This window comes from Myripristis murdjan, chromosome 7, assembly GCF_902150065.1.
Source record: "Myripristis murdjan chromosome 7, fMyrMur1.1, whole genome shotgun sequence".
Lineage (NCBI taxonomy): Eukaryota > Metazoa > Chordata > Actinopteri > Holocentriformes > Holocentridae > Myripristis > Myripristis murdjan.
Window position 1 is genome coordinate 15,303,729 of NC_043986.1, and position 26,436 is coordinate 15,330,164.

A 26,436-nucleotide genomic window follows, 5' to 3' on the forward strand; every position below is an offset into this window, starting at 1 on the left:
GAGACACAACTAAAACGTTAAGAGAAACAGTAGCTACCCATGTGGTCACTCTGATGACCTGCCCTTCACATTTAATTGTCAAAGGCGAGCAGCACATTCTCACAATATGCACAATACACACCCTTTTTTTTAGGTCATCATCTTATTATCACTGCAGGCATGCAAAACAGACACACACAGACATACGCACACAGACTCACACTGACACACACGTTCACATTAACATTAACATGATGGGGGTTACTGTAGGGCAGCAGAAATTCTAGGCCAGCAGAAATAGCAGAGATCAAATGAAGGTTAGAGACAACAACAAGCCACTCTTGTAAATCATGAGGTCTTAGTTTGCTGCGCACACCTGGAGACAGCCAGCTGCTATGTGTGAATAGGAGGAGGTGTGTGTATGTCCGTGTGTGTGTGTGTTTGTGTTTGTGTGTGTATGAGTGAGAGACGATATCTAGAGGATGAAACACATACAAGCAGTCACACCGGTGAGTGATCAGACATAAAAGGAGAGAAAAATGTTTAAGAAAGCTAAATGTGCCGAAAAATGTCTATGAAATTCTGCACTGCTGAAAATTTCTTGGTTTTCATTTTTACTTTAAACAAATTGAAAACATTTGCCAGTGGGATGTGATGATTTCACTTTATTTTTTTATTTTTTATTTTTATTTTGGGTGTGGGGAGGTATCAATATGTTGCAACACAGAATAAGACAGAATAAGGCACTGGTTTCAAGAAAGTGACACTTAATTGAAAATGATTTTTGGAACAAGTTAATTGGCATTGGAAACAAGTGGAATTATCTCATCCCACTAGAGAGATTTTCTTCTTGAGGAAAAAAGCCTTAACAACTTGTTACGATGGAATTTTTTTTTTTTTTTTTTCGCAGCGTGAGTCTGAATAAATCAGTTTTCTGGCATCGTTTCAACAGTAAATTGAAAACAATGTTTCGTTGTGAAGCTCAAACGAGCTGGATCCTGGGCTAGTCCCAAGCAAAGTTGAATGTGATCATGATAGCACTGACTGATCGTCCCCCTTTAACTCAACAGAATCAGATGCCAGTTTTCCAAAGACATCCTCCATCTAGCTCTGCCAGGGGGCTCCAGTGAGCCAATACTGCATGGGGTCCTTCACCTGGACGTGTGCCAGCTTTGCCAGGAGGCTCACAGCTGAATATGACAGGATGATCTCGGCGTGGGGGCCCAGTGACGGTGACATCATTCCCCGGCTCTGCCAGAGGGCTCTTTTCTGACTACGGCAGAGCCAACTGCACCAGGGGGCCTACAGCTGCCAGTGTCAAGACAGACTCTACGCGGAGGCTCTGTGATTCATTAGAGACGGGCTGATCAAGGCTTTATTATGCTGGTAAGCCACTAACTGTAGGCATGACTGCGGTTGCAAGGCTGTAACTTTTGACAGGTGGCAGCGTTCACCCCACAGGCAATGCTTAGACCATTAGTGAGGCACAAGTGTCCTGATTCCTGCAGACTGTATCCCCATGTGGTGTTAATGTGACCTAAAATATTCCTAATGCTACTGTTTAGGTAGCATTAAGAATAAGAAAACGAACAATATTTGAAATTAAAAAGAGAGAAAAACTCACCCATTCCCTAGATCATCGATATCATCATCATCGTCATCTTCATCGTCCTCAATTGGACTCTTCCCCCCCAGGTCACTGTCACTGAGGTAACCTCCCTTCAGCAGGGAGGGATCTGGGTCATCCAGTCCTTCGATGAGGTGAATGCGCGAGGTGTGGCTTATTCGGAGGGGACCATGTGACTGGGTGTGACCTGTGGACGGGGCGTCGCCAGCCTGCAGACGGGGGCTGGCTTGACCCTGTCGCCATGACAACGGCGAGGAGCGATTTGATAGACTGGAGATGGAGAAGGCAGCCGCTTCGTCACTGTCATAGCACATGTTCCCCTCCAGGCAGCTTTGGAAATAGAAAGGGGACAAGTTTCACCAGCTAAGAAAGCCTCACAGCCATGTGCCTCCCTAGGGGGGGGGGCTTAAAAGGACATGCACCATTTTCACAGAGAGGAAGTGAATGTCTGTCTTTCACTTCCTCGTTTTTTCTCAGAAGAACTTAGGATGTGCTTCCTCCATCCTCCTCCTCTCAACCCCCCTGCATCCTCTTTCCTCACCGGGACCACAGTGTATACAAACTTAAACTGATTTTAGCTCTCAGTCTGAAAGGGCTCAGGGATTACTTGGTTTGCCGGTATGTGTGAGAGTGTGTGTGTGTGTATGCATGTGTGCATGTGTGTTGTCATGTTATTTTCTTGTCAGCAAATGCTACTTTATCTTCTTCTACTCCCTGTGCCCTGCTTTAAGCCTGAAATTGCATAGCACCGTCACTGTATGCCGTCATGACTCTACACATTTTAACATCACTAACATCACAATATCATGCATATATTGTGCTAAAGCGCGGCACAGCACATCACTGCTTAGCGCCTGGGCTGTGACAGATGAGTATTAGCATATTAAAAGTTACTGGGTCTCACACTCTGTGTTAGTATGTGCATTTGCCTCTTACATTAACATTTATCTCGTCTTCGAGATACAGCATCATCTCTACAAAAAACATCAACAGAGACATTTCCAGATGAAAAGCATAACCTCAAATATAAAACAGCCCAGGGAAGGGATTGCAGAGAGGATGAGAGAGGATGTTACCTCCTTGTTAGAGCAGATTTTCACATGCCGCTTATTAACTGTACATTTCAGGGAAAATATGTGTAGACAACAATTTGCATGCTCACCAATCCCTTTGTTTAATTCATGCAAATCTCCCACTGTAAATATTCGCTTTTCACAAGAAATGTGGCATCTTGTTTGCTGAGCAGGAAGCATCAATAGGCGGGTCTTACAGGCCTCAAAGCAAAAAATATCTTCAGGGACAGTGGGGGATGTTTCAAGGTTAATACAGTACGATAAAGTATGAATGGCAAAAGAAATGTACTCCAGCAGGGAACCATCTGCTGATTTACTCTCCATCAAGGAGCTCCCACTGAGGGACAGGGAGAGGACACATGGAGAGAGATGCACCGACAGGCAGACAGGGAGGAAACTCTCAAGGACACATTGAGCGAAAACCACGACTCGACGAGAGGGAGGAAGCGGAGGGAGGGAGGTGAGAGTGAGCGGAGAGAGTCACAGAGGGTGGAGAAAAGGCCACATACACCCATAATCACAGCATTATTGCATGTCTTGTTGTGTGTGAATATGAGTCGTGACGTGAGCATGCATCGCAAGGGTCGGCTTTGAAGTCAGCTTTGAGATAATCCCGCTTCACTCCAGTGTTCAGCAACACAGAGGGAGAGCAGAGCAGGCGGCAAACGACAGACCAAAGATGATGAGTCTATCAGGAATACTGGTATTGATCTGCAAAGCCACAGGCAGTTTCCCACTGCCACCACACACACATACTGTTAGCACTTTCAATAAGCATCTGCCAGTCCTAGTCGCCTTGCTTTTCCCTTTTCTTTACTTTTTTCTTTTCTGTTCTTCTCTTTGCTCTGCTTCTTTGTGTGCATCTAACATCCTTGTGTGTGAGAGTGTGTGTGTGTGTTTGTGTGTGTGTGTGTGTGTGTGTGTGTGTGTGGCTGACCTGTGGCTGAGTTGGACCCCCTTCAGACTGGTCATGGTTTCCTCCAAATTTTGCCGAAGGTCCAGGACATTTTGCACTGTCCTCTTCCTCTGGGACTCTGGGTCTGTAGAGGTGGGCACGCACACACACACACACACACACACACACACACACAAACAGAGGGAGAAAGACAGACTTTCTTTAGCTATGAAATTTGGTAATGGTAAAACATCACCTTCTATTCTTAACTGCATGCAAATTGCAGACATGCTGTCACCTTTTAGACCTCTACTGGCTGCCACGTTCAAACATTTACATAATAAATATGTTAGTATACATGATGAAGTAATATTGGAAATTCAATAAAGGAACGGACAAACAACAACAACAACAAAAAAAATCAGCAATAGAGTTCATTCTGACTGAATGAATGAATGATGCCTGTGGTGCCTATGCTAAAGACCGGCCATGCAGACAGAGAGACTAGGCAATCATATAATGTTCACCTTCGTGCCCACAGTGGCCAAAATCCAGGATTACACCTCACCGTCAAAACAAAATCGACACAACTGAAAAATGCCTACAACGAGAACAGGCTACAATGACGGACACGGACAAAATCCCAAAGAAAAGACATGACAGGGATAACAGTGACAGTGTGAGCACATTTGTTTTTCCAGATGGCAGCGGGGCGGGATGAATTAAAGATGACGCAGACGGTCAGTCAGACGGACAGACACAACAGGAAAGACCTTTAGGATCAGACAGGTCTTGCACTACAAATTTTATTGAGATAAACAGACAGGCAGACCGACAGAGACAGTGATAGATAGATAGATAGATAGATAGATAGATAGATAGATAGCCACACATCGTCCCGTGCCAGCTCCAGGGCAGACTAAGCTAAAGCCTTTCTCACTTAAACTCATCAGGTTACACATTCTCACCGTCTCCTAATACTCTCAAATCTGCTCAGATTGGACCTCACAGATCCACACTGGGCCAAACAGACAGACGGCTGTTATGTATGTGCATATTTATGTGTCTATCCTTAGACAGACCTCACCCGGGGGGTTGGAAGATTGGACGAAAGACAGTAAGATTGTCTGGATCCCTCTGAAAAACTTGAGCTTAGGACACAAGGTCATAATGGCATATATTAATATGGCCTTTGTGCTCATGCGTAAGAAGGTCCAAATACAGAAAACGTGATTCAGTTCACAGGTTTAATTCAAAATCTGCCAATAAAATCTGTGAGGCCAATATCGGGTCCTGCTCCCAATTTTCTTGGCGCTGTCACAGCAAAAAAAAAAAAAAAAATGTTATCTGGTTCTCACAGTTGGTCAGAGGTTAGACTATTCATAAGGCCTTGATATTACACAGAGACCCCGTATCTACAAATACATACATACACACACATACACACACACATCAGTCACACAAATAGCATGGTAGTAAGCAAAATCCAGACACCTACACTGCTATGAAATATACTCTCTCTCTCTGTCTGTGTCATATGTATTTATGTGTGATGGGGGGATGGTGTGTGATAAAGGAGTTATTATAGTAAGGTATGGGGCAGGCTGTTAACCCCTAAGGTTCAGTTCAATAGACCATTACAACTGGCCATCTGATTCCCAAATGAACCCCGCACAAGATTTACTGCGGCCAAGTGACAATAAAATAAATGAATATATAGATAAACCACAAGGACAAAGGCAGGAGGAATGAAATGAGCCGGGCGCGCTGCGAGGTGAGAAAGCGGCTTTATTGTGTTGCCATCCGACTCGAACAGGAACAATCTGTATGTGGGTCCACAGTGCAGCAGTGAGAGGGGTGGTGAATGAGGCCTGACAGCGCTGGCAGAGGGTTAGCAGGCCCAGTCTTGACCCCCCCTCACCCCTCCCACCCCCCACCTCCACCCACCCACCCATGGATCAGTCCAGCTGGCGAGTGAGGAGGCAAGGGGGAGCAGCCATTCTAATGAGCGGGGAGGGAAACTCATGACCCTCCGAAGGCGTCAATCTCAACAACAGCTGCAGACTTATGCTGCGTTCGGATGGAATCCGGCAGACGGCAAACTGGATGTCATTTTTTTTTTTTTTTTTTTTTTTTGTGGACGAGAGCACGACGGTAAAAATCAGACGACACCAGCAATTATGCTGACAAAGGCAACGGCAGACGGCACTCCTGTCCAAAGTCAAAATATTTTAACTGTTTCGACATCGTCTGCGATGGAATTCAGCTACAATCGGATGTTACTTAGCACAACACAAATCAGGAAATATGGTGCATTTGGACAATGAAAAGTTGATAATCCAGGTGCAGAAACATTCTGAATTATACAACCAGCACCTGAAGTCCAATGGAAATATAAACACTTTAATCTGCAGCAACAGTTTGTGTTAATATATTCAATTTATAGCTACATGTATTGTCTGTATTATTGAATAAAACAAACACAAAATGATTTTGTACAATTTGAATGTATTATTTTTTCTGCAAACAATATAACAACACCATGGCAACACATTTTTTTTTTCTTTCTTTTCTTTTCTTTTCTTTTTTTTTTTTTGGCTGTTTTGCCATCTGATTCAACTGCCCAGTCCATATGAATGGAGCATAAAAGCTGTGTTTATGTGAGCGCACATATATACACACTGGGTCTGGGCATGCGCGTACACACACACTCACCCAACACACACACACACACACACGCATACATCAGCATTCACTGAAACACTTAGACCAGACCATATTTATAAAGCAGGATTGATTTCTCCTAAAAAGAATGGTCACATAAGCAATTGATTAGCCAGCCCTGGGGACAGACAGCTGAGTAGAGAGATGATGAAGTCACTGTGATCAAGCCGTCTGCTGTTCACATGAATACAGCAGACAGACAGACCCACACACACACACACACACACACACAGAATTCTGCAAGTGTTTCATAACCAAAAATTATACGTAACCAAAATAGAGCTACTTTGTGCTGGCGGCGCTCATACTTGCAGGGCACATGAGGAACTCGTGCGCAGCGTGGAAATTCAAACTGTAACTAAATAGTGTTTTGTTTCATTTTTGTGAAAGGTAGTAGAAACAAAGAACCCCTCAAATATGCAGACACCTACTAACTCTGGCACACACACAGACATATGCACACACACACACACGCACGCGCATGCAGGCTTTAATTGGCCGATTTTAATTACCCTAAACGGGAGCTTTGTTTAACATCAGCGACGAATTGATTAGATACAGTCTGTGTGATTGTGTGTGTGTGTGTGTGTGTTTGTATGTGTGTGTGCGTGTGTGTAAAAGACTTCCTGTCTCCCCACTACCATGGTCCTGGTGGTCCCAGCTGGCACAGGGAGGGAGGGCGGCTGGAGGGGGTTCAGGGTTTGGGGGAATTAGGGATGCAAATATCCCTGTCAGCCCTGGCAGCTCCCCAGGGGTGCAGATGAATTACACTGGGCTGGCTTAAATCGAGTGTGTATATGTACAAGTGCTGTTGTGCATGCATGTGTGTGTGTGTGTGTGCATGTAGGGAGGTTCCTGCTACACCTGCCTCTCCTCGTGCACACACACTCAAAATCTGAGAGCCAGTAAAATCAGCTAAGGAGCCCTTCATTAATGGTCCACTCAGACTCTTGAAATGAGAGTCAGCAAGTTACAAAGAGTGTGTGTTAATGCAAGTGTGTATGTGTGTGTGTGTGTCTGCTACAACCTCTGCATCCCAATGCAAGCCAGACTTGGGCCAAGAAAGACAAAAAGGCAGACTTCAAAGCAACAAAATGAGAAAAGCAAGAGTGCATTTTCGCTTGGCAGTCTCCGTCTGCCTGCTCCACCACAACAAGAACACCAGCGGCAAGATGGCAAAAATCTGCAAGAGCTCACAAAGGGAAACCGCTGCCTTTTTCTCTCTTTTACGTGTGTGCCGTGTGTGGTCAGGTCACAAGCTCATAAAGTGAAATTGCTGGCCTTCTGAAACCGCCAGACAGAAAAGCGTAGGCAGATCCTCACATGTGGAGGATGATGATGCTCATATGTAGCACACAAGTTATAAATCGAACAGAGCCCAACACTATCTGCCGTGAAAGCTGTGAAATCTGGCTGCCTAACAACGATAAAATACACTATTTTCTTAAGAACAGGATCTTTTTACAGCAGGGGATGATAAAAGGCTGTATTGCATGTTATGTATGTCAAATGGATGGCAAAGAGAGAGAGAGAGAGAGAGAGAGAGAGAGAGAGAGAGGGAGAAACTGCTGTCCACTTGTTTTTTTCTCTCCGTGTGTGTGTATGTGTGTGTGTGTGCGTGTGTGTAGCAACTTCAGTGCTTTCACTGAAATTGTGAATCTGTGTAGTGACTGCAAATGTATGAAATGACTGGAATTATAAAATTGAAATTATGAGCGTTCATGTGTGTGCGCCTCTGTCCACGTGTGGCTGAGTGTGTGTGGGTCACAGCATTAATTCACAGCTATATGAACGGGAGGTTTGAGTAATTGCTCCTGTTTCTATTCTTTCCTTCCTTCCCTCCGGAGTTCATTTGTCCCTGTCCTGTCCATGTGTGTGGACATATGTTAGTGTCATGGAATCGCTCCCTGGGCTGAAGCACCCGTGACATCACATGATCGATGGACATGGGTGAGCATCACGAGTACTACACCGTAAAAGTAACGCACCTCAAACCATCTGAAGGTTCATTTTTAAAATGGTCAGGCGATTCGTCTGCTGCGAAGACCATCATTACAGCATTCCTGGCATCTGACGTGCAAGAAAATCGCGCAAACAGGAAGCTAGTAAAATCTTTATGGTTATTGTCGAAGCATCAATTTCTATCTAATATTCCTTTTTAACCCACTTCCAGGCTATTTTGGATTTATTTAAGAGGCCGCAGTGAAGAATGGCAAAGATGAGACAAGAGTATAACAACTAAGCTCTTGTTATAAATTTGGTTTAATGTGTGAGTGCAAATGAACCTACTGAAATGTGCATGTATATATGGGATTTCCGAACATGGAATATGTCTGAATGAAATAATCATAAATCAAACATATTGTAATTTGGCACATTTTCATATACGGAAATACATGTGCAACATTCTGTGCACATATATGACCACATAAGTAAAATGTGTTGTTTTCATACCTGCACATTTATAAACTGCACAAATATGTTCAACATAAATAGGATACACCTTGTGCTATTAGGGGCACAGTACACCTCCAAATCATGCAGGTGTATTTAAGACTTCACAACTTACAGTCAAAAATTTTCAAAATGAATTTTTTTGGTTGAAACACTCACCTTATAATGTTCTGCTTCTTAGGCTAACAAAGCAAATGTTTACCCGGAACTATTTTCTGGTGAGGAGACTATCATTTCACCACATTTGAGGACATTGAAACAAAAAAATACTCTTGGTTTGAGGAAAACTAATGTGAACAACTTTATTATTGTCATGTAATACGGCTATGAAGAAAGTTTGAACTCTCTGAAGGCTAATTTTCATATCGTAGTGGAATGAATGGAAACCAGTTGCTGGATATAAAATAGGAAAAACGATATATCGAAATTGTAAATCTGATCGCTGCTCCACAGTGAGGAAGAGTGAAGATGAGGCAAAAGTATGCCATCACAAATGTGAATTAGATTTGACAAGCAAGTGCAAGTCAACCTGCTGAAATACCGGAATGCCTCATTATTTCTTACTTGTTGTGTCCTCTACGACAATCTCTAATTTGACATGACCGACTAGCATCATCCTAATGTTCCCTCGTGTGCTTTTCCCCTCTTTCTCTCTCTGTTTCTCCCTCTGCTGTGTGTTCCCATCTCCATGCAGCCTATAGCATCACTCTGCTCTCTGTTGACCTTAGCCTGTTTGCAAAACAGGAAGCATTACAACACACAGCTATTCCTGCACATCTGGACAGAGAGGACACACATGCACGCAAATGCACACACATTTGCATCCTCGCACTCGCACACATACAAAAGCACGCGCTGACAAAATACACAAGAACACACACTAGAGTATATCAGCCTCATCAAGATGTTGCAACAGGCTATTATCCCCCTTGAAGTATCATATCTGATGTGTGACATAAATGATTAACGAGCAATCAGAGCACAAATCTGTGTTTTAATAGTGTGTGTCCAAATTTTTTTAACAGCAGCTGTTGTTTCACATGATGCAAGCGATAGTCATCTTCCCATGACAGAAGGATTAGTGTGTCCATGGGTTTGTGTGTGTGTGTGTGTCTGTGTGAGTGTGTGTTCCAGTGAAAAAGAAAATATTGAGAAAGTCAGTCAGAGGTATGAAACAGCTGACTCTGCTGAAAACCATTGGGGACTGGAAAGCCTTAGACAGGACCGGATCCAAGAAGAGAGACAAAGAGAGAGAAAGGGGAGAGTGGCCTGACACAGAAACAGCAACACACACACACACACACACACACACACACACACACGACACATGGACGCACACAGATGCATAGAAGCATATGGAGAAAAGGAGAAGGTAAGAAAGAAAAGGACATCATGAAGATCCCCTAACAAAGTATTGTTGTGGGTAACACGTTACAAAACAACTCGATGGAGTACTCAGATTACTTTTTTGTGGTAACTATTAACCAAACATATTAATTTTCATTGTAAGCAATCAAGTACTTGATAACTTATTCAAATAAGCAAGCCATTGCTTTCCATTATTTTTCATTCTTTTGTTGGCGAACAAATAAAAATAAAATCCCTGATGGTTTTTGGTGCACATAAACTGCAGATTCCACCTGTGTTTAGCTATGGGACCATTATTTTGAATTTTTGGGTGAAAAGGACAGGTCTGTCTGTCATTCCTTTCAGAGTTAATTACAGGCCATAGACGACTATGCAATATGTTGACCGCAGTTTTAAAACACCTGTAATAAGAACGGTAACATGGACGTGCAAGGCATTGCAAAAAGGTTTTGTTATTATCTTTAGCAATTCGAGAGCTCTAATATGCTACTTTTCTCAACAGAAATGCTATAAAGTATTCAGTTACTTTTAATCAACAAGTTACATTGTGAATTAACAAGCAACTTTAAAAAGTAGTATTCCCAAACACGGTTTAGATCAGAGTTAAAACCTGACAACTTCTCTCCCATTTCCCCAGAACTACATACCATAAAACCTGGATCTGACCATTGGCCCACACATACACATACACATACACATACACATACACATACACATACACATACACATACACATACACATACACACACGCATACACATACACATACACACACGCATACACATAGGCACGTGATTGCCTCTTAAGGTTATCTGGTTGGGCCAGGGCCATATCTCCTTAAAAGTTTCAGCGCTATCCGCTTTGGGCGGAAGGCGAGGAAGCTTTAAGTGACTGGAGAGGAGAAGTTTACTTTCTCAGAGTCTAAGGTCAAGGCCTCACCGGCACAAGACCAAAAGAACATCTGCCCCTTAGCCTTCCTGATGAAGATTCAAAGCAGATAGAGAGAGAGAGAGAGAGAGAGAGGAATTCATGTTTGTGTACATGTGTTTGTGTGTGTGTTTTTTCCTCAGCACTGAGCTGCACTGGATGAGATTGGCCACAAATGCGTGAGGTGCTTTGAGACTAAAGGGATAAAAGAGGGCAGCATCACAAAACGCACACATGCATTATTCACACATGGCACACAGGTGAGGCTGTCAAAAATTTAATTATCACCTGGATGAGAGTGCTATCAACAAATCAGGTGAAGGTATGTAAGTGTCTGTGTGTGTGTGTGTGTGTGTGTGTGGCAAGTGGGAAAATGTCAACCGTCTAGCACTTTAAACAGCGTGCTATATGCTGTGCTTCTCGTGTACACTCGGAAACATTCAGCTTGAATCTAAATCAGTGCCAATCTAAATACAAACACACGTACAAACACACACACACACGCTTAAAGGCAAGCACACAAGCCCACATGCACATGGACAAACAAACTGAATCCAACGCTGTGCCAAGTGAGACCATAATGTGCGGCAATGTTTGGGTGTATTTTTGTGCAAGAGTTTTTTTTTTTCTTTTTTTTTTTTTTTTTTTCCTGTGGAGCTGTATTTTACGATGTACTCAAACCCAGCTGTAGCTGTGCTCTCATGTGCCAGACAGACAGACAGACAGACTGTACCCTACACACTACAGACTCCTCTGACAGCCGAACTCGTCCTGCACTGTGAATAAGACGATGGGTAACACTGTAGAACTGAGGACAGTGATTTGGACTGAGCATCACACCTCCACTCAAATACGTCCAAACTGCAGCCCCTGGCAGAATAAAAACGTATCGTAGGCTCAGCAGAAGTCGCTCACTACAGATACGTTTGTCATTTCAACATGATTTTTACTATCTGACCAACAATAGTATCGGCCTTTTTAAATCAAAGTTGAAGACCCACTTTTTTAGATTGGCCTTTTAATTACAAGTAGTGTAGCTTTGTTTTAGATTCACTTGCTTTTTTTTCTGCTCCATTTTCTGCTCTTCTGGTAGGCTTAAGTTAACCTGCAGCACCATAGCACTTTCCCGTTGATTGTTTTATGCACTGTTTTTCTTATGTATTGTTTTTTGTGTATTATGTATTGTTTTTTATGTATTGCTTTTATGAACTGTTTTTATGACTTGGTTGTAAAGCACTTTGGGTACCTTATGGTTATTGTAAAGGGCTATAGAAATAAAATTGATTTGATTTGATTTGATTTATACATGTGAATTTATTTTATTTTATTGTCTGTCTAAATTTTCTGTTAAATTGTCAAGCACTTAGTATCCCTGGCTCTGGAAAGGTGCTCTATAAACTAGAAGAGTGCACTCAGTAGAATGCAGATCTCATTTTTTTCAGAGGTTTTGAGTCACCACGACCATAGGAGGTTTTTGATCATACAGTCATAACCGTCCCCAGAAATATTAGACTGACAGGCCCAGCAGTATGCAAGACCAGCTGCAGACAGATACACACACGTGGACAGAAAAAATGTGGCTGTAAACAGATGTACACACACATACACACACACAGACGTCCAAACAAAATATCCCCCCGAAGGCTACCACCTGGCAGAGATAATAAAACTTTACTATATTGTTGTATTAACTGCAAATATCTATGTTTTTGTCTGTCTTATGCATCTTCTGTTGTGTGTCTGGATGTTTTTTTCTCCATTTCTTAACTTTTGCGTAGATATGCACGGTGGATGATTTATGTCCAGATTACGCAGAGTCCAGATCACGACGCAATTCTGACTGCTGCTCGATCCAGTTTTGACGTTTAATGACGCTTGATGTTTGCGTGAACACCGTGATTCAACGTTCTTGCATCCAGACCTGTGACTAAACGGCTCCTGGACTGAAAAGGTGGTAAAAGTTACAACGAAACAACAAATGCAGCCATTGAGCAGACTAATAATGGGCCATGCCACCGACACGCAATCACGCTTTTCAGTTCACCAACGGGCACAATCAGAGGCGGAGTGAGAGCCTGAGACTCACTTCTCCACTTCCTGCTTGTTGTCGTTTAGCTGTGGTGGTGACATCAGCATCACCACTGATACAGGAGACTGATGTCACTGTTAACGTCTTGGTAGAGCATTTCATGTTTTTGGAGAGTTTTAGTTTCATCAGCACTTAGATAATACAACCACACTACTGTCATAAGACTCAGTCAGATGTGTGTGTGTGTGTATGTGTGTGTGTTTATGTGTGTCCCTTTCATCTGAGAAAGGTCACAAGAGAAAAGTGCAAACAGATTGATATACAGTGATGGTCACAAGGCTGACTACATATCTATTGGCCTCTCTATTCCTCTCTTTCACACACACACACCAATTCAAAAGCATTTTGTATTTGCTATGGTTTGTGTGTGTTTATGTAATGTGAATATGTACGTTGTCCTCAAAAGCCATGTTTGTGGAACAAACCTTTTCAAAGCCACTACAGTTTTTACTTTCAGAGACAAAAAATTTAGGATTTTTAAGCTTCATTAACCATATACCGTGCAGTTTTTGTTACTGCCTGAAAACATCTGTGTCAAAACATATTTATCAGAGGTACAAACCGAATCAGTGATGGCTTCAAAAACTTCCAGACCCCTCAATATGACTTTTTGTATTAGCCAGTGTATGTTCTAGTAAAATAAGGAAAAATATAAAAACCTTGTCACCGCCACATGAATGAAAACAGAGCACACGTCACAGGACGCATCAAACACTTCCATAGATCATAGATTCACGATAACATGCCTGTGTGTGTGTGTGTGTGTTGTGTAACAGCTGATGAGACACAAACAGAGGGAGCAATAATATGATTCAGGGGAAGGAAGGCAGGAAGCAGACAGCACTAATGCAATGGCTCCTGCGTTAACCCCTTAGAGACTGACCACAATGCACAACGCTCACACACACACACACACACACACACACACACACACAACCCTAGAGCGTATACAAGCATGCATCAATATGTAAAAGCATGCAAGCTCTACTTAATCAGAGTGCCAGTGACAAAACAAAATCCCCGTCACTGTATAAAAATGTCCTCTGTACTCCTCCCAAAACACTTGTACCAGAAATATCCTCTCTGTTGTCTGACGGGTGACAGAACACTGCTACCCGTCAACTCACATCAGAGCTGAAAGAGAGGAAAGAGAGAGAAAGAGAGAGAGCAAGAGAGAGAGAGAGAGAGCGAGAGATGCTTTATTCCTCATTTTCCTAAGGCTTTTGTGTTTTATGCAGCTTGTCACCACCTCCTCGATGAGAGGACGACTGCCCCGAATCCTTCAGTCAGCGTCGCTCAGGGTGGAACCAGCCGCTGCGACCGCGCCCGCCTCACATCAGGGACTCGGCAGCACTGGGATTACAATGGGGTGACTGAGTATATGTGCAAGAAATACACTGTCACGGTCAAAAGGCCGAATGCAGAGCGTGGACAGAGAGGATGTGAGTGACTGAATATGGCACACATCAACTCTGTGTGTGTGTGTGTTTGTGTGTGTGGGTGTGCATTTGTGCATGCATGAGCTTTGGACAGTTATAGTTGCAGACCTTTGTTGATATTTCCTGTAGCGCTGTTAAGTTCCCTTGAATGGGTTTGTGTGCGTACTTTGTGTGTGCATGTGTCTCCTTTCTTAGTCTTTGTCTATTTCTCTGGAGGGTTTATTGTTCCAGAGACAGCTCAGGAGCAACCATCCTACACACACACACACACACACAAACACACACACACACATGCAATGTCAGAGTGAAATAACAAGTGTGTTGGTAGTCCAGGCTACCATTATGTGCATTCATGTGTCACTGTGTTGTGTTTACTCCTGTTCTGCAGAGCCTTCATGCACACTGACAGGGTCAGTGTGTGTGCTCCCAATCATGTACATGTGACACACTTTCCTCATTCCTTAGAAGCAGCCAACACCAAAAGCAACATCTTCAATCTTCCAACTTAAAACTTCACACTCTGTCCAATCCTTATCCTCCATACAATAATACTGCCAAATTCCCAAATCTCTCCCCTAACAGATGTCCTTTAGGCTTAATGTGTAATTCATTTTAGTCGTGATGGCTGGCCTTTTTCAGGGTGATGGATCTGTGATTAGTGGAATGGGTGGCTGAATCTTCTCATTATCTTTATGCAAGGCCTAATCCTGATGCTTGCTGGTGTCTTAGACGGGATCCCTTCTAAACAGTGCCTCATGCTGGGAGAGGCCACTGCTTTAGGCAGCTTACCCTCTCACACACACCTCATTATGGGTGCTGGATGGGTCCAGGAGGTGTCATTAGTGGCAAACATCTGAGGTTTAGGGCTTTTGATTATGCTGGCACTCCATACTATGAGCTTTACAAGGTGCTATTCAGGTCAGCTCATTTTATGAGCGGATTTTGAAAAGAGAGTTCATCATTCGCCGCTCCCATGCTCAGCCTTGATGCCAGTACTGTTAACAAGATTACAATAAATTAACCGATTTAGAAAACACAGCTAATACTGATGATAATCCTAAATCACCTTATGTCCTGCATTTATTTCTATCTATCTGTCTGTTAATCTATATTTATGAATTTGTTATAATATTTATATTTACATGAATTATTTATCAATCTGCCTATTTATGTATCTATTTTAATAATTATATATTTATTTCATTAAAGATATCTATAACTATGTAGGTACGTATCTATGTCTTAATTTGAGGTGGAGGTATTAGCTGAGGTAATGTCAGGTAATGTACGCTGAATGTCTTGGCTATACGTTTCGATCAGACAGACCCTAAACCTCAGTGGCATTCTCCATTATATTTGCCAGCTGCTGCAGGCCAGTCTAAAAAGGACAGTGTCACAGTGCATGCTGCTAGCTGTCAGACCTTGTGACATGCACAATACGCACTCACATACTTTACTACCCCGTGGCTAACCGAGCTAACGGCTAGCGTGCACAATCCATAACAAGGGTAACGGGCTATGACTGAGGAAAGGTCTATTTATCACGGCGTAGTACAGTACAGCCCGGGTGCATCCAAACAGTGTGTAAACATTTCAGTTCCTTGTCTCCTTTCCTTTGTGCTGAAGCCGTTGAGGAGGAGGAGGAGGAGGAGGTATAGGAGGGAAAGAGTGTATTATTGGGATGGATCCATTGAACATCCATAATCTATCTTCCTATGACAGAGCACATGGAGCAGAAACCAATTAGCCGCGTGTCCCATCGGAAATGGAGAAGCAGATATGATAAAGGATGAGCCCACAGCCGCAAGCTACAGGGCAAGTTACAATTAACCTCTCCCGAACACACACACACACACACACACACACAAGCATACTCACACCCAACACACACACCTTCTGTGGCCTGTGTGATAAACCTCTGGTAGGTTGTGGTAGACTGTACATGACCCACAGCTACATTCGGTCAGTAGGGATGTCAGATAGAAATTTAGGTCATTGGTTATTACCATTATTTCCCAGTGCTGCCTCTTTCTCTCTCTATTTCTCTGTCTGTCACCATCTATCTCCCCCTGCGCATCGACTCCTGCCCTTTAACTGTTTTCTCCATCAATTTCAATCCCAACTGAGCCTCCCTTTCTCTCCTCTCTCCTCCGGTTTTCGCACTACCTGGCACGCGGGCTAAGGTGTGGCCAAGTATAGCACAACAGAACTGCAACAAGGAACAAGGTCACACATGCACACACACACACACTCAAGGCACGAATACACATACATGTATGCACATACCCACACACTCACAGCTGCACACAAATACAGTACACACAAGCGCGCGCACACACACACACACACTGACACACTAACACACAGGGCTGCAGGGGCAAGGTCACGCGAAGCTGTGATTTGGAGCTGTGGTGCAGCAGGCTAGCTGAGGACTGGTGAGGAGGGAGAGAGACGAGTGTGAGGAGAGAGACGGGCTGAGCTGTTGCTGATGGACAGAAAATGATTTCCTTCTATCAAGCCCTCGATATAATGACCCACTACACTATTCTCTCCCCATCTCCCGCACTCTCTGATGCTATCGGTGACTGCTGAGAGGAAGAGAGAGAGAGAGAGAGAGAAACAGGAGGGTGATAATAAATAGGGAGAGACAGAGAAAGAGAAAGAGAGGAAGGGAGAATGTACATCAATAATGAAAGATAGGTGCCGACTGACCTATTAGTCACAAACTCACAGTCATCACTCTGGTCATACACTCGTTAGGAAGAACTTTGCACAGACAACGTGTCTCTGTACGTTTGTCACCACTGTTTGTGACTGTGGGTGTGTCAGTGCATGCCTGTGTGAGAGAGTGTGTGTGTGTGCGGTAGCCTGCTAGCTACCTGCCCATGCCACCAACCCCCCCCCTTTCTCCTCCTCCCACACATTGCCCCCGGTAACAAGGAGGGGGATGAGTGGGGGGGGCGAAGGGTAGTGACCATCTGTCAGTGGCCCGGAGATCAATGGAAGCAGAGGGGAGGAGGAGGGAGGAACGGGGTGTGTGTGAGAGGGATGGGGGGGTGAGGCTAAATATGTGGCCCACTGTGACCGGAGCCTGACTCAATATGCTGCCCGTTTATTTACCAACTGAAACGCACTCCCCACCAGCCCCACTCACACGGCCTTTATTAACGAATGGCTGGTTCTCGTGTGAGCCAGGGGCTGCCAAGGCTGCAGCGCTGACATTGAACATGCAGTGTCGACACTGACTACTGCATATATATAGAGAGAGATATAGATATAATCATGCACTGCTTTCACTCTGATAACATGCTCCCATTGTCGATGGTTATTGTTAATAGAGAGGTGTGAGTGTGGGAGAAAAGCAGAGCGAGAGAAAGAAGGCAGAGGGCGGGATTTGATAGATTAATGCGTATCCATATACTAAGCTCACTGTGGCAGTAGGTCAGATCAGACTTGGCAAAATACTCCAGCGCTAACTAATGAATCCACGGCGAAAACAATGTCAGCCCTCTTGGAAGTGCTTACTTCAGCGGCTTCATAGAAGCGCATGCTGCTAGCACGCACAAACACGTGCACCCTTGCATATACACACAGACATACTCTAGGTGCATGTGCATGCCCTCGCAGTTGAACACATATACAACATAAAATCATCATACACATGCACATGCAGCACAAATGACCGCCACAATGTTGCAACCAGAGGAGAAATGCTGCAGCCTATGGCACGAGCGTGACTTGCTGCCCTATGGAGAAAAGTGCTTAGAAAAACACATGGATGTTATGCTGCGCTGCAACAGAGACCGAACTCATTTAAAATTCACTGTTGATGCTGGAGCTAGAGCCAGAGCTAGAGGGAACGGTATGGGTGTGGAGAGCAGAGGAGAGCAGAGGAAAGGAAAGGAAAGGAAAGGAAAGGAAAGGAATGTTCAGGTGGTACAATAAGACATTGGCTTGCAAGTATTCATTTGTCATCCTATGTCCACTGAACCAACAAGTCAGTCAGTTTCACTGGAAAAACTAGACTCTTTCCTGTGTAGTCTGCTTTGTGATGCAATCATCATGTTTTTAGACGAGTAAGCTAAATTCAAGAAAGACTCACCAAGCATTTGGCTGAAGAGCAACTGCTCCAAGTCCCCCAGAACTGTCACCACCAACTCTGGATCCACCTTCAGAAAGTTCTTATCCTCCTCTCCCTCCATCTCCTTCCCCTCTTTCTTCTCCTCTGTCGACGGAGCCGTGGCTCTCCTCTTGTCCCCTGTTTTCTTTCCATTAGTCCCAGTACTCCCAGTTCCATCAGAGTTCACCTTTGTTGGGGAGTCGGAAGGGTCCGTGTCTGCACTCTGGCATGACTCAGAGGCCTTGCTGATGGGCTTTACCTCAGCGTAAGGCCCCCGGGGTTTACCAGGAGCAGGGATGCGGCTGGGCTTGCCCAGGTTAGGAGGTATAGCTGGGGAGGAGAAGGGTTTGGGCTTCCCCTGGAACAGAGACTGCTCTGATTTGGAAAGGGTGCGGGACAGCGGCGGCCTGCCGCCATTAGCCTGACCTGCCTTGGTCTGGCCTGATTTGTTGGTCCCGGTGCTGCTCCGGCCCATATCGTCAGTCCAGCGGGGGGATTGGTACAAGTGCAGCTTCTTTTCAGCATCTGTGAGGATGGACAAGTTGGTGAGCGAGCGCTGCTTGCGGAGCCGGGATGGATTGGTGTTTGGAATGGGGATAGATCCAGAGGTGGGCCGGTAGACCTTGAGCTCAGGCCCCGAGGGACGAGGGGGTCCCTGGGGCAGCGCAGAGGGCTTGGCCTGGGTTTTCCTAGCAGCCATGGCCTGGGCTGGAGTGTCCTGGCTGTTGATAGGAGACCTCACCTCCAGCTCTCTGGGCTTAGCACTCATGCTAATGCTAGCCACATTAGCCCCCAGCATCCCTCCTGTAGAAAGCCAAACAACAGCATCAGTGACATGATCTCAAATGCGCACAGGCAGGTTGACAGAAATGAGGGGAAAGGAGGGAAGGAAGAGAGGAAGATGGAGAAACACCAAAACAGTCTGGTCTGGTCTACTCTCCCTCCCTTTCTCTCTCTCTCTCTCTTGCTCTCTCTCTCTCTCTCTCTCTCTCTCTCTCTTTGCAGTGGGTCCAGACTGAGCCGGACTCCCCGCTGTGCCACAGACTGTGGCTTCACCCCTCTCTGTTGAGAAAGATGAGTGGGTTAACGGAGTGGCAGTAGCAGTCACCCTCATTCACTGCTGGTAATCCATGGATCTGCAGATGATCTGTGTCCAGCGCCTAAATCCACTCCCCTCTGTGTGTCTGCCTCTCTCTGTGCCACACACACACACACACACACACGACAATAGCGCTGCCACAATACAGCACTGGCCAGCCTCCTTCTCTCTCCTTGTCTTCCTCTCTGGCTCTGTGTTCCCTCCTGTTTGCCAAGCGAGCAGCAGCAGAATGACAGGAGAAACAGACACAGCAGCAGCAGCAACACTCCCTCCTCCCCTGCCTTTCTCTCTCTCTCTCTCTCTCTCTCGCCCCTCTCTCTCTCTCTCTCTCCTCCCCCTCCTTCTACCTCTCCTTTACTCACTCACTTGCTCACTCACTCGACCCCCGCCTGCTCATTCACCCTCCCTTCCCTTTTCCTGTCCTATCCGTCCCTCCTTTTTTCTTGTCTCTCGCTCTCTTCCCTCCCACTGGCTGATTCACCCGCCTACCCCCCCACTCTCTCTCTTTCTCTCTCTCTCTCTCAAACACACGCCGCAGATGCTGTGTTATGCCGTACACCAGTGAGTGTGAACATAAGGGCTCAGCGATAAATTACCAATCTCTCGTACAAACTCCGCACTCCCTTGTATGTGACAATGAGCTCTCCTCAAACATCCTCTCGGCGAGCGTCCCCTCAATTCTTCTGTCACTTGTTTCCCCTCTTCTTCCCTCACTCCTCCCTTCGCTTCCCCTCTTCCCCTTTTCTGCCAGATAATCCTTTTGTTCTTATTCTTTTCTTCTTCCCGCTGCTCTTTCATTCATTTGTATAGGTTCAAGAGAGAAAAAAGAAACAGAGAAAAAGAGGAAGAAAGAAAAAAACAAGAAACATTGGCTCGGCTGTTTATGAGTCACTGTGAGTATCAAAAATCATCAGAAGACCCCCCCACCCCTCCAAACACACACACACACACACACAAAAGCACATCTAATCGCTCACACTCACATTAGTTACTCTGTTAATCCGTTCACATTCACTTCTTCTGATGTGTGATAATCACGTGAGGTCCTCCCGTGATAAGTCGGATATGCTTTATCTGAATAATAGCTGTGACTGCTGGACCAGCTTAAGAGAAGGGAATGGGACACACACACACACACACACACACACACACACACACACACTTATCAGTCCTTGCACACACCAAATGACAGGTCAGCCACTAATTCGGCTTCAGTCAACGGTGATCACACCCCACCAATTTTACTAATCATAATTTAAGATGATTGTGGTGAAGCCAAAGACAGTCTTTCACGTCGTGGAGAATAAAGTTCTAGCGTAGCCTAAAATGTCCTCCCTCTCTCTCTCCTCTCTTTCCTCTTCTTTCCTCTCTTGCCCATCCGCTCGGTTGTTAATACAAATGCACAGGCCATTAAGTTAACAGGAAATAGAATCTCATCCATCCACTCCAAACAGGCATACCTCGGAGGTTTAAGAGGACTGGGCTTATGTGCTGGTGTATATACTGGTACACTGTGTGTGTGTGTGTGTGTGTGTGCACTGTTCCATGCTGGTGTGTGTGGTGTGTGTTGGTGGTGGGGCTGTCTGTGTGAGTGTGTCAGATTGATGAGACAAGCACAGAGAAGCCAAAGCTCCCATCCAGGACTCGGTTAGCGCCGCTACGTTCAACCACGTCATCTCGTGGCCCTGCACATCCCAGCGCCGTTAACACGCTGCACTCATCTTTTCCTCCCTCCTCCTCTTCCTCCTCCTCTTCATCATCCCCTTTGCTTGACTCTGTCACCCCCCCCCCCCTCCGGATCCTCAGCTTCAAATAGCTCTTCCTCTAATTCGTCTGAACACACAGGGTCAGGGTGGAGTCCCCGTCAGAGAGACAGAAGCAGAGATGGAGAAATCGCATGACGTCATCATTTCTCATCTCCCTATTTCCATTAGAGCTGAAACAGGATGACAGGGCACAAAATGAACTTTGGAAGTTTTTAAGTCCATCATTACTCGCTGACAATCAATAAACCTCTTTGCAAGTAGAATTTGGATGGAAATGCATCCTGTCTAGAGTCTACAACTACGTGTTGTAGCTTAAAGGAACAGTTCACCCAAAATATAACCAAAAAAAAAAAAAAAAAAAAAAATCCACTTAACCTGTAGTGCAGTCTATCCGTCTAGAGAGTTTCAGTGTCATCCAGCGAAGTTTCTGTCATGATCTCCCTGTCTCCGAGCATCTCCGTGTAATTTGTCTGTATGTGGAGCTCAAACGCACCCTCAAAAGCAACAGTTGTCTGACATAATCCACAGTCTTTGCGTGTTTAGTCGGGAACTATTTCCTGCTGAACACCACCAGAAAAATGGAGCCCGGTTGATAGTTTTCTGGTGTTCTTTGGCAGGAAATATTTCCCAGGGAAACTCTTCATCCAGGGCTGTGCATCACTGGATCGGGATGCTGGAAGACAGGGACGGTTGCGCAAAATCGCAAGACAAATCTAGTTGGAATAATCGCACCAGGGGAAAGTGAGTAAATATGTTTTTGTTTGCATTTCCTGCTCCTTTAACTGGCGGAGCTTGTGTGCTCCAGGTGTGCTGGCTGGCGGCGCTCTTCCTTGTATGACAGCAGTTAACCCCGAAGCAAAGATGTTATCACGTCTCACACCGTTGGCTGGGTCTGGTGCTCAAACCAGGATACTGTTGGGCGAACGTCAATCTTCCGTTACATTTGCATAAATCAGTTGGGACTAATCCGGAGCTAAAACAAGCAATGTCCTGTTTTCTCACATTCCACTCTCAATATTAGAGCCATACTTCAGAAATGGCCCATTTTTCAACAGTACCCAAACTGGCGCCACCTGAACCTTAAAATGACAACGACCTGTGTGTGTGTGTGTGTGTGTGTGTGTACATGCATGTGCACGTGGACGTATGCCTCCACTTTACCATCTATCTGGCTCTGAATGTATGTGAGCGTAACACAGGAGCTCAGCAGCAGACAAAAACACACACACACACACACACACGGCGGTTGTTTTATTGTGTAGTGGCCGAAGCCATTCATTAGCTAGCTTTAATAAAGGGCCAATGTTGAGGTGAATATGCCACACTGAGGCCGCGGCTGTGTGGTGACAGTTATGGGGGCTCTGGGGTCTGGTAGCAGGCCGACGGAGGGTGGAGGATGTAATTTAAGGCTAATAGGTGCTGTACGTCAGCCCTTATACCTCCCTGATGAGGGATTAAGGTCAGTCATTGGAGAGCAACTGTGTACAAGGCAGGTCTGTGTGGCACACAGATGCACATGGAGCAAAGTCACGCATCGTTGCTCTTGAAAGCACGTACACACACACGCATGCACACGCACACACACACACAGGTAAAGCAGGAGACGTTGGCAGCATACAGCTACTTGTTTGTTCCAGTGCTCGTCTTTCTGGCTCCATGGTCGAATCACTTTAATATATGGCTGATGTAAACACATATTCTTTCTCGTTCACTTTCTAACTCTCTCTATCTACACACACATTTGCAAACACACACATGCACATACAAACACAGCATGAAGTCTACGCAGGGTGTCTGACTGACCTGAGCAATCTGGCCTGACATCAAAGAAGCGTGCAGTTTGAGAGTGCAAGGGGTGCCAGTGCTCACTATTAGCCTACACATTCATCACACTGCAGGCTCACACATCCAGCATGCTGCAGGAGTGGACACTATGGTGAATGGCATTTTGTGTGTGTGCATATGTGTGTGTGTGTGTGTGTGTGTGTGTGTGTGAGAACGCGCTTGCGGCCTGACCACAGTGGCTGGAACCCCTGGCAAATTTGCTATGATGAGAGGCAAACAGCTCCACATGCACATAAAGACACATTTAGGTTAGGGGTAAGAGAGACGGGCAGATAGAACGAGGGATGAATAGAGACACAGAAAGAGAGAGAGAGAGTGAGACAGATGGAGGAAAAGGTGTTGCTGTACTTTGCATGAGTATATTTGCCCTAGCATCTCTAAACAGCTTGGAACAGATTAGGCAGTATTCCTCTACAGAGCAGGCGTGTACCGCAGCCAGTGGGACACACACACACTGTGTGGCATATTATATGCATGTTTACGGGGTTACACAAGGTCTCGAGCTATGAAAGGAAAAGTACTGCGAGAGAGAAGAGAGAGGCAGTGTTGCTGTGGATGTAACTAATTGTATCACAGTGCCTTCAACTTTAAAAAGGAACCGTTCCTATTCTGATTAACAGATGGCATGTGTTCTCACTTTCCAGCACTTGCCGTAGTCACCCACTCCCTCTCACTTCCTCGTATTTTTTTGTGCCTTTTTGAGTAAAAGACAAAGTTGTTCTTACGCAGGAGAAGAGTGTGAATGACGGAGAGAGGTGAGAAGAAAGACAGTAGTGAGGGAACAGAAGAGAAAAGAATAGGACAAAGCAGAGCAGGCGCCGTGAAAGAAGACTGTTGGCTGCTACTAGGGAGCGAGGTGTGTAAAAAATGAGATAGAATATGAAATTATAATATTTTTCAGAGTGACACATGGAGGAGAGGGGGAGAGGAGGACCACCTGTATGTGAGCCAGAGTAGCAGAGGAAACCTGTAAGACAGAGAGGGGATATCCTGTCTCACTGCCCCACCGCTGCTGCTGCGTTCGGCTTACGTCCGCCAAAACACGCTAAACCACCGGGTCCACAGGACACATAGAAGAATACCAGACCGTGACACATGCAAGGGAAGGCTAACACTTAAGCTATGACACACACACACCGGTGCTCAACTAAGACAATAACATGGTGCTGGACGTCCTGTTTACACACATACGGAGGTGGTAAACTGATGCATAGGCGGCTTCCTAATTTCTAGTTAGGGCTGAGTCAAAATGTGCATGTGCATGTGCATGAGTCAGTGAGTGAATGAGGAAGCCTTTTTCCATCCAAAAAAATTAAACTGCATGAACTTGATGCACTGGAAATCCAGTGCAACAAGGCTGGTGGAAAATGAATCAAAACAACCTAAGTACGTTCTTTATTAATTTGTTTGCCGGAGCTGGTTTAGGCGTAGTCTGATGCACTCCAAGGCGATGGAAAAGTGTTGCAGCCCATTAAGGCGGCGAATGCGACCTTAAAAGGTTCCTACATCACGTCCAGTGTCTCAGCGCTCACTTCCTGTGTCTCCTGTGTCACATCTGGTCAAATCCAGGGCTGGCTGTTGACAGCAAAGAAGAGCTATGGTAGTGCTGCAAAACATCCACTTTTCCACCCCATTTTGGAACAGTCCTCCAAAACTCTGGAGGATTTCTTGTAGCTAGCATTGTAGCTTAACATTGTAAGACAGACGACTTGTGAACCTCGTTCGTCTCATCTGAAGTATTGCGAATATTACCATGATCTCATCTGGCATATCAACACGTGTAATGTACGTATTTAAAAAAAAAAAAAAATCTGATTTGCAACATCCAACAGACTCTTCTGTTATGTTATGTTTGTTCTGTCAGGTACCTGTGTTTATGAACGTCACCGTAGTAACCAGCTGAAACCAGCTGACTGCTGCATTGCCTAATAGGACGGTTAGTTCCTTGTATCACGGTGCTCGACAACACAACCAAAAACAACTAAAACAAATGGGCTTGGGAAAGTTTTCGGGCTTCTTGAAGTGCCCAAACTCGAGTCAAGCCAATGGCTCATTCCCTCTAAAATGTTATGGACAAAGGCCTAGTGAGAGAGAGAGAGAGGAAGAGAGTCAGAGAGAGCAATATGGAGCGAGAGAGAGAGAGAGAATGAGTGAGAGGATAAATTCCACAGTCCACAGTGACATCTCTATAGCGGTCCTGGCCTTTGCTGATGTGCATGATGAGTCACCGGCTTGAGCATTTGGGTAATTCCTCCACTTAAAGGCTATCCATGACAATAGTGCGAGTGTGTAAGTCACACTGAGCCCCGATTCCAGAGGCACAAATGTTAATCTAACAAAAACACTATTCTGTCTCAGGATGAATGTCACACACTCATTATGACTCACACAGCTCAGCAGTCAAAAAACAACCATCGCAATTCTGAGCATGTGAAAAGAAACAATTTGTGTGTGGGTGTGTGCATGTGTGTGTGTGTGTGTGTTTTACAGGATGCTGCTCTTTGCAGACGCTCCCTCACTGATGCCTCAGTGTTGACATTCTCAGCACACTTCCCAGGGGTATCCCACAATGCTGAGCTGCAGAGGCTGGTTGCTTGGTTACAGCGTGGTGTGCGTATAGAGCCGATAGATGCTATCAGTGTATGAGTGTGTCGGTACATTTGTGTACGGCAGGGAGACATAAATAACTGTGAGATACAGCACTGGGATGAGGAAAAAAAAGCAAACAGGCCGCTGTGTAACATGTGATACATTAATGTGTATGCGTGGGGACGTCCTAGAATACATCAGATGGTGTGAGTGTATTCTGGTGGTGGATGTCTTTGTGACGCCATTCCCAGATGTGTGTGTATGTGTGTGTGTGTGTGTGTGTGTGTGGTCTGACAGAGACACAGAGAAGTTACACACTTCACTGGGTCCATCGTTCGGTTCCCTGACTTGAGCGTTATCCCAGAGGTCAAAAACAATCTTCAGTGTGTACCCATTCATCCACCCATCCATCCATCCATCCATCCCTTCATCCGCCGCTTTATC

General features: G+C 45.1%; 1 protein-coding gene across 1 annotated transcript in view; it reads right to left on the bottom strand.

Moving 5' to 3' along the window:
• Window positions 1-1,131: 1,131 nt before the first annotated feature.
• LOC115361901 (neuron navigator 3-like) overlaps window positions 1,132-26,436 on the bottom strand; it is a 42,799-nt gene continuing 17,494 nt past the window's right edge. Inside the window, exons 5-7 of the mRNA XM_030055602.1 lie at window positions 18,676-19,497; window positions 3,617-3,719; window positions 1,132-1,936 (exon numbers count right to left, since the gene is read on the bottom strand). Of these exons, the coding sequence (XP_029911462.1) occupies window positions 1,600-1,936; window positions 3,617-3,719; window positions 18,676-19,497 (1,262 nt within the window). The 3' untranslated portion in view covers window positions 1,132-1,599. The remainder of the gene's footprint in view (window positions 1,937-3,616; window positions 3,720-18,675; window positions 19,498-26,436) is intronic.